Here is a 9,610-nt window from a genome sequence, read left to right as displayed (position 1 = left end):
TCCTCTAAACCTTTCACTCTTGCAGATACTCTTCTATCACAAATCACTCCTGTCACTCTTCTCCACCCACTCCACCCTGCCTGCACTCTTTTCTTCACTTCTCTAACACACACTCCATTACTTTGCACTGTTGACCTCAGGTTCTTAAACTCATCCACCTTCTCCACCTCTTCTCCCTGCAACCACACCACTCCACTGCCCTCCCTCTCATTCACACACACGTACTCTGTCTTACTCCTAGTGACTTTCATTCCCCTTCTCTCCAGCGCGTACCTCCACTTGTACAGGTTCTTCTCAACCTGCTCCCTGCAAATCACAATATCATCCGAAAACATCATAGTCTATGGAGACTCCTGTCTGACCTTGTCCGTCAACCTGTCCATCACCACTACAAACAGGAAGGACTCAGAGAGCGATCCTTGATGTAGTCCAACCTCCACCTTGAACCAGTCTGTTGTGCCTACTGCACACTTCACTGCTGTCACACTGTCCTTATACATGTCCTGTACCACCCTCACATACTTCTCTGCCACACCTGACTTCATACGATACCATTCCACTACTCTTTTCCATAACTTCATGGTGTGACTGATCAACTTTATTCCCCTGTAGTTACTGCAGGTCTGCACATCTCCATTATTCTTAAAAATTGGTACCAGCACACTCCTACATTCCTCAGGCATCCGCTCACCTTCCAGAATCTTGTTAAACAATCTGGTTAAAAAACTCCACTGCCATCTCTCCCAAACATCTCCATACTTCTACCGGTATGTCATCTGGTCCTACCGACTTTTCACTTTTCATCCTCTTAATCGCTGCTCTCACTTCCTTCTTACTAATCCTATCCACTTCCTGCTTCACCAACTCCACATCATCCAACCTTCTCTTTCTCATTTTTCTCATTCATCAGCCCTCCATCTTCTCAACACTCTCCTCACTAGCCAACACATTTCCATCTCCATCCTTTATTGCTCTAACTGGCAGCACATCCTTCCCAGCTCTGTCCCTCTGCCTGGCCAATTGGTACAAATCCTTCTCTCCTTCCTTAGTGTCCAACCTCTCATACAGTTCCTCATATGCATTTTCCTTGGCTTTAGCCACATCCCTCTTTACCTGCTGCCGCATCTCCTTGTTCTTCTGCCTACTTTTCACATCACTTTGTAGATCCCAATTCTGTTTTGCCAACCTCTTATGCTTTCCTGCACTTCCTCATTCCACCACCACATCTTTTTGTCCTCCATTCTATTTCCAGATGTCACACCAAGTACCTTTCTAGCTGTCTCCCTTATCACTTCTGCAGTAGTTGCCCAATCATCCAGCACCTCCACCGAGACCATGTCTGACCTCTTCCCTAAATCTGACACCACAGTCCTCCTTCCTTCAGTTTCCACATACTGACATCTACATATATTCGAAGATGTATATGGAGAAGTTCCCTGATTGATTGCATCTCACCATCTGTTGTAGGAGAACCTCAGTACAAGCAGTGATCCAGTCGCTTTATAAGTGTAAGAGTAAAATGTTTTAACCAACAGACATGATGTCAAAAGAGTGCATATGACGCTTTAAAAAGAAACAAAAAATAATGAGTAACATGTTTATTTTTGGATTAAGAAATAAGTTAATATTTTGGAAAAGATTGGTCAATCTTATTAGCCCAGGCCATCAGGCCTCCAGTGATATCCTTCACAGTGATGTGCTCTAGTTCAATTCCAGACATCTTCTCCAGCAGCTGCACAGCCTTCTGAGAGTCGTTCCCCAGTTTACAAATTGCATACACTAGCAAGAATTAAGGTACAGGGGGAAAAAAAAAAAATCAAAATTAATACACCTCTACCAGCTGTAATTCATATATGTAAATTACATAGTAAGTCAAAGTTTTGTCAGTTACCTGGGACTTCTAAATTAGAGCACATCTGCGATTTTATCTCATGGATCTTCTCCTTTAGTAAATGAATGTGCTCTGTTTTTTGATCCTCTAAACTGGCCAGTGGAATATCTATTAGTAATAAACAAAATCTTAAATGGTGTCATGTAACAACATCTTATGACATATTACAACACTCTGTATAATTTCCATTAAATCAGGAAGCATCTGTAATCTGTAAAAAATGTTGGAACACATACTGATGGAAACTGGAAGATGGCAAATGTCCACCTCTACTTCCGGCCGAACATCAAGTAGGAGATGAGGAGTACTGCAGTCCACAATGGATTTATACTCCTGCAGTTAATACACGGTGTAGAAGATTAATTCTTTTTTTTTTTTTATAATTTAATAAACACAATATTCATGCTTTGATTTTATATACCTGTACAGAGACTCGCTGTTCTGCAGACAGAAGATTCAATCTTCGGCACTGGAAAGAAAGGAACAATCAAAATGACCACTAGTTGACATGTTGGTGTAAATTTTTCTTTTTTATTATTCTGGGGTTATTTTTGATGAGGGAAATTTTCAGCTTCTTAGAATAGGCTTACTTTAAATAAAGGTTAGTTTTCTCACAAATTTTCAGTAAGATTAATACAGTTAGTCACAAATATATCTTTCATCTACTTTTTTTTTATCAACTGACAGAAGTGGTCTATATTGAATGGTGTACAGTAAATCAACAGTCAAGGTATTCACTGCAACAGAGCTATAGTGACCTCTGGTGTAGAGTTTCATAGTGGCACACAGACAATTCCCCAAACTGAACCAATAGTACAGATGGGAAGAGAGAATAAATACAGCAGCTCAAACACTGACCCCATGACATATTTCTGACCTTATCAGTTGCAGCAGAGCCACAGAAGCTCTCATAGTCCTGCAGCTTTGTGACTGTGGGTGTCTCTCCACAAACAACACAGCCTGCCTGCTTGGTTCTCAGCTTTATGCTGCGAAACCGCCCATCTTGAGCATCAAACATTAGCAACTGCTGTCCAAAGGAAGCTACATTTACCAGTCAAAGACAAATGGCATCAAATGTGTACCACAAGCTAAAAAAGCAGCGAAGTGAAATCTGGTTGTTTGAGTGTGGTTTTAATGAAGGATACATTTTTGGCCAGAGGCAATCTTGAGAACCTCTAAAGCTTGAAGACAACCCATGACTCCAACCACTGCAATGAAAATGGAATATGCTTTTTACACTGCAAAGGAATGGTTAGAAATCCGAAAGCACCCACGATTAGCTGTCCAACCGAGTCATAAATAGAAAAATAAACATTTTAGATGAGCACTGTTTATTTATGCCTATACACACACTCCTACATACAAATAAGGCACAGTTTTCTACAAACAGATGAAGCTTAGTGGTAGAACAAATGGGGCTTTTTTGGTAGGCAGGGTTCAGTACACATGCAACTGAGGCATGTCTACAGGGGCTCAATTCGCAGAATGAGCCACAATTATAAATCTTTGCACAACTTTGCTTTTTTTCTGAAGAAAAGCATGAACTTACCCTAAAATACTCAGATATACTACACCATGCACACACTGACTCCTACATACAATTCGATTCTAATTCTAGCATTTTTAGTCTGAGCGATTTTTAACATTTATTTCTTGTTTCAAAGACTATAAACAATTATAATTATAAATAAAATGCTTGATAAAAAAGGAAGCACAGTAGCCTCACAGCTCCAGGGTGCCTGTTTAACTAGATGGGTTTCCCATCTTTTCCCCCCTCTGAAGCCAGATTCCAATTGGTGGATTAGCTATTGTAAATTGTCCCTAAAAGTGTTAAGAAATGTGTAAATATTTGTGTGTGAATCATGTCCTGTGATACATCCTATTCAGGGTAAATTTCACTTCATGCCTAGTGTTTTATAATTAATTATAATATTATTATAATAATGGTAATTTAAATATCTAAACTGTAGTAAGAAAAAAAAAATTTCAACAGACTTGTATTATAATATTATAGTATAGTATACTATCGAGCCACTTACGTAAAACATGCAATAATAGGTTTGCTAAGATGTCAGTACATTTTGATTATCAAATAAAAGCTGAAGTGTTGTGTCTTTATTTTGTTCGAAAAGTTAATGCATTACTGAATGTTTTGCAATGTAAGGTGTCTTCCCTTTTATAGATTCTACTTTGAGTTTTTCTTTCTTTTTTATTTAAGAGATGTTCCATTGTAAGTTGCAGATTACTGCTCAGTTATTGATCTGTTTGTTTGATTTTTTCAGTGCTTCTTCATGCGGTCATTAGAACGTGCAGATTAAAAAATGAAAAGAACTTGAGCTGTATAATCGCGTTGTGTGCATCCAGCGTCACTAGCACCTAGTAAACTTACATTCAGTAGCTGTAGATGTGACTGTAAGTTGGACTCACCCACTCCTAAGACTCCTCCATCAGAGCAGTTTGTGACCGTTTCAGGTGGTGGGGGAACAGGATATAAGCACCTGTAGCAGGGCCCTCCATTGTAATTATATACAGTGAGCTATGCGGCAAGACAGAAGGTGACAGCCGAGCACGTTGATATTATTTTCATCACTTTTCTTTTTTTCCAGCACTATCACATCCCGTTCACTCCCTTCTAACATGTTCAGAAAGGAAAGCATTATGTTTGTGCTCTAAAAAGTGTCCTACCTGGCCTTCCATTCTCAAAGCACTTGCAGACACTAAGGGCTTGCCAGTAAGAACACAGGCATCATTGACCAGGTACCGTGTTGGAACATTATCCGAACAATCAGCCACAATATCATATATAAAAACACAGATAGTTAAGAATGCAAACTCTGAAAGAATCAAAACAACCCAAAAGTTTTAGGAGATTATGTGTCTGAACAATACAGGTAAGGATACTGTTGGATGAGTTGTAAGGCATTCTCCGAGGAGAGCTGGAGGTGATATGGTACACACTGTATTGTGGAATTTAACCTGTCAAAACACTAATGTTAACACACAGCCTGGGTTAAACCCTTGGTAACAGGGTTTAGACTGGTTCCTAATAGATATTTGTCTTTTGTGTAAAAAAGAGACATACTTGCTTAGGGTCTGTGCTGCAGACTGGGCTTTGGGCAGACCCAGAGACTGTTCTCTGTGCAGGACCTGTCTGTGCAGATTACTTAGCTCCACTTCATCATAATCCAACAGCCCCAAATGCCCTGATAGTGCACATTACACACATAACTGATGGGACAATAGTTGCTAAATGGTTAGAGATACAGTGGGTACGGAAAGTATTCAGACCCCCTTAAATGTTTCAATCTTTGTTATATTGCAGCCATTTGCTAAAATCATTTAGGTTCATTCTTCTTCCTCATGAATGTACACACAGCAGCCCATACTGACAGAAAAACACAGAATTGTTGACATTGTTGCAGATTTATTAAAAAAGAAAAACTGAAATATCACATGGTCCTAAGTATTCAGACCCTTTGCTGTGACACTCATATATTTAACTCAGGTGCTCTCCATTTCTTCTGATCATCCTTGAGATGGTTCTACACCTTCATTTGAGTCCAGCTGTGTTTGATTATACTGATTGGACTTGATTAGGAAAGCCACACACCTGTCTATATAAGACCTTCCAGATCACAATGCATGTCAGAGCAAATGAGAATCATGAGGTCAAAGGAACTGCCTGAAGAGCTCAGAGACAGAATTGTGGCAAGGCACAGATCTGGCCAAGGTTACAAAAAGATTTCTGCTGCACTTAAGGTTCCTAAGAGCACAGTGGCCTCCATAATCCTCAAATGGAAGACGTTTGGGACGACCAGAACCCTTCCTAGAGCTGGCCGTCCGGCCAAACTGAGCTATCGGGGGAGAAGAGCCTTGGTGAGAGAGGTAAAGAAGAACCCAAAGATCACTGTGGCTGAGCTCCAGAGATGCAGTCAGGAGATGGGAGAAAGTTGTAGAAAGTCAACCATCACTGCAGCCCTCCACCAGTCGGGGCTTTATGGCAGAGTGGCTCGACGGAAGCCTCTCCTCAGTGTAAGACACATGAAAGCCCGCATGGAGTTTGCTAAAAAACACCTGAAGGACTCCAAGATGGTGAGAAATAAGATTCTCTGGTCTGATGAGACCAAATGAGAAGCCATGAGACTTATTGGCCTTAATTCTAAGCGGTATGTGTGGAGAAAACCAGGCACTGCTCATCACCTGTCCAATACAGTCCCAACAGTGAAGCATGGTGGTGGCAGCATCATGCTGTGGGGGTGTTTTTCAGCTGCAGGGACAGGACGACTGGTTGCAATCGAGGGAAAGGTGAATGCGGCCAAGTACAGGGATATCCTGGACAAAAACCTTCTCCAGAGTGCTCTGGACCTCAGACTGGGCCGAAGGTTTACCTTCCAACAAGACAATGACCCTAAGCACACAGCTAAAATAACGAAGGAGTGGCTTCACAACAACTCCGTGACTGTTCTTGAATGGCCCAGCCAGAGCCCTGATTTAAACCCAATTGAGCATCTCTGGAGAGACCTAAAAATTGCTGTCCACCAACGTTTACCATCCAACCTGACAGAACTGGAGAGGATCTGCAAGGAGGAATGGCAGAGGATCCCCAAATCCAGGTGTGAAAGACTTGTTGCATCTTTCCCAAAAAGACTCCTGGCTGTATTAGATCAAAAGGGGGCTTCTACTAAATACTGAGCAAAGGGTCTGAATACTTAGGACCATGTGATATTTCAGTTTTTCTTTTTTAATAAATCTGCAACAATGTCAACAATTCTGTGTTTTTCTGTCAGTATGGGGTGCTATGTGTACATTCATGAGGAAGAAGAATGAACCTAAATTATTTTAGCAAATGGCTGCAATATAACAAAGAGTGAAACATTTAAGGGGGTCTGAATACTTTCCGTACCCACTGTACAAACAAGATTACCTAATACAAAGCAGAAGGAGCAAAACAACCAAAAGCAACAGGTATATTAAGGGGTTGTGGTACAAACCAATATTGAGTACTTATTTTATATACACACCAATAATATTTCACATTGTTTGTAAATTTGTTTTAGTCTGTCTGTGTATAGTTATTTATCATTTATTTTCACTCAACAAACTGTAATTGATTGGTGCAAATAAAATTCTGGAGGAAATTGCAATTTCATGTGGCCACTCATTCTAGAGCAAAACCATGTAGTCACCTTGAGTGACTGTCTAAACTGGGAGATAAAGTTAAATGTTAACGTTATCTGGACCATTGCCTTTTTTTTTTTGTTGGGTTTTTATAAACAGCTTTGCATATATCATCTGTATTTTCTCTGTATACATGGTTAAATCATGTCCAGAGGCAAAAACTAAACACAAAAAGTCTCAATGCCAGTTTAACTGTTTAGACCGAGGATGTAGGAAGCAGTATTGGATTTCCAGCCTCATATGCAAAAGTTGGCAATACTCACTGAAAATATCTGATTTATTGCAAGTGTGCTGTTCACACCAAGATTTAAAGAAAAAATCTGTGTCTTTTATAGGAAACATGACCACTTTTTTCTGTCTTGTGTGACACTGAAACCTACCTATTCCTGCTGCAGCGAGGTAGAGGGCTAGAGGACAGCCTAATCCTCCACATCCCACCACCAAAACAGACGTGTTTAAAAGACTCATTTGACCTGTAAAGACAAGGGAAGGGATGATTGTGACTGTTTTGTCAAACGAAAATCAGAAACCGTTTCAAACTACTGTTTCATCAGACTTTCACCTTTGACTCCGAGGTCTGGCAAAAGCAGCTGCCTACTGTATCGCATAATGTCGTCGTTGGTTAAAGAAGTATACTGGAGGCGATCCAGATGTGATACCTGGTCTTGTAAGTCCATTAGTACAGAATTATCCTGATGAAATAACAAAATGGTCGCTTGTAAATGACAGAAGATTCAGAGATGTACCTGGTATAAGGCAGTGAGAAAACATACTGTACTGAACACATAAATACCCATGCAGACCTTCAGGGTTTGCTCCAGCTTGTTTTTTAAATCAGCGATTTCCGCATCTTTTTCTAAGAGCTGTTTCTTTAAAGCTAAAATTTCATCCATATTATTAATTCAAGCAAAAATTAAATTAAAACTAAAAATTGAAACAAAAAAAGAAATCCGCATGCAATCACTTCCTGTATCTATGTCACCAGCCACGTGTGCGAGCTCTGTGATCACGTGTTTTCACTCACCAATCAAGTTAAGTGTTTATTTTCTATGCAATTTAATTATTTTGCTTGCAAAATATTATATTCACAAATGTCGGACTACAAAGTCTACACCTTGTTTTCTCACTTTATTCACCTCCTCTGACAAAATGGCGATCGAAACTATGATTGTATTCTCACATTTTGTGTAATTTACTTATTAATTCATTCTGTTTATCTGTGTTTATATGCATATATATATATATATATATATATATATATATATATATATATATATATATATATATATATATATATATATGTGTCTGTACATTTATGGGGAGAACTGTTACCTTTGACCCTGTAACTCTTTAATTATTTCTATTTATTTATTTATTTATTTATTTATTTATTTATTTATTTATCCTTTTGACTCTAACTCATGTGATATTCCCTGAAACCCTGGCTTTTTCTGTAAACAGTTTTAAAAATGCTTAATGAAAAAAATTCATACAGCATGTCATGCTCAATGTACTTATTTATTGTGTATAACAATGTTTTATGTTAATATCATCATATGCTGCTTATTAATTTGACATTATTTGACACTATCTAAGATAAAGGTGTTGTAGGTAGAATATGTAGTCTTTACATTAAATATAAATCTATATATTAGTGATGAATTCTAAATATAGTGATTAATAGAATCAAAATGTAGAATTCATGATATGGAATATAATTCTAAATATTGAATTCTCTTCTTTATTTACTTCTAAATATAGCTCTCTATTGAAAGCCCCAGCTTGGTCTGACCAACTACCAGCTGCCAAAACAAGCAAAATACAGCCCATTTCAAGACAACGTGTTTCCAACACTGTTTGGTTAATAAGGAATTTGGAAATAACTGGCCAGCTGTCAAAACATAGGCAAAACTGGACAAAATGGTGGACTATCAGGTTATTTTATTAGACTTCTGACTAGTTTTTTTTTCATTAGTGGATATATGAGTTATCATTCCTTGTTGTTCTGACATTGTCATATTTTTATAAAAAATCACTAGTATACAGAATTGATTAAAAGCTGGTGGGTAATTCAGACACTACTAGCAGTATGTAATACAGTAGCCCTAAAAATCAACACTGAGCAACACGGAAAGAATACACTTTTTAATGTGGGTAATGTTTAAGTGTAATTGTATTGACTTTCACAATCTGCATTGTGTTAATTCCATTGTGACTACTATACCAATTACTCACTTTTTTTCAGTCGCAGTTTTTAATGCATGCGTAAATGAAGCTTGCACTGATTCTGTATTTCAGTGAGTTGAATTACACTTTCATTATATATGTAATATTTCAATTAGTAAGTAAATCATATGATATGTACACTAGTAATATGATCTGGATCTTATTGTGTTTAGTTTTGCCCTGGTCCATGGAGAAATTGGTGCATGGTCTATGGTGCAAAAAAGGTCTACTAGATTTACCAGCAGACTTCCAGTTTGCCCTGTATGCTTTGGCAGGGCTTGTAAATAGTCAGACTAAGCTGGGGTTTTCAGAAGG

The 9,610-nt window shown here is 38.5% G+C and overlaps 1 protein-coding gene across 1 annotated transcript; it reads right to left on the bottom strand.

Moving 5' to 3' along the window:
• Window positions 1–1,583: 1,583 nt before the first annotated feature.
• On the bottom strand, window positions 1,584–8,057 carry mocs3 (molybdenum cofactor synthesis 3). Its single transcript, XM_083544067.1, has 13 exons — window positions 7,873–8,057; window positions 7,632–7,761; window positions 7,450–7,542; window positions 4,974–5,094; window positions 4,793–4,867; window positions 4,577–4,694; window positions 4,319–4,427; window positions 3,037–3,099; window positions 2,769–2,932; window positions 2,313–2,360; window positions 2,128–2,224; window positions 1,892–1,999; window positions 1,584–1,779 (listed from the first exon to the last, which is right to left on the bottom strand). Exons 1-13 carry the CDS (start codon window positions 7,960–7,962, stop codon window positions 1,622–1,624), a joined length of 1,374 nt encoding a protein of 457 aa, XP_083400193.1. The 5' UTR covers window positions 7,963–8,057; the 3' UTR covers window positions 1,584–1,621.
• Between the last annotated feature and the right edge of the window lie 1,553 nt (window positions 8,058–9,610).

The sequence above is a fragment of the Silurus aristotelis genome (assembly GCF_946808225.1).
Source record: "Silurus aristotelis genome assembly, chromosome: 6".
NCBI lineage: Eukaryota > Metazoa > Chordata > Actinopteri > Siluriformes > Siluridae > Silurus > Silurus aristotelis.
Note: the sequence above shows the minus strand (reverse complement) of the source record. Positions and strands in the feature narration are given on the sequence as shown.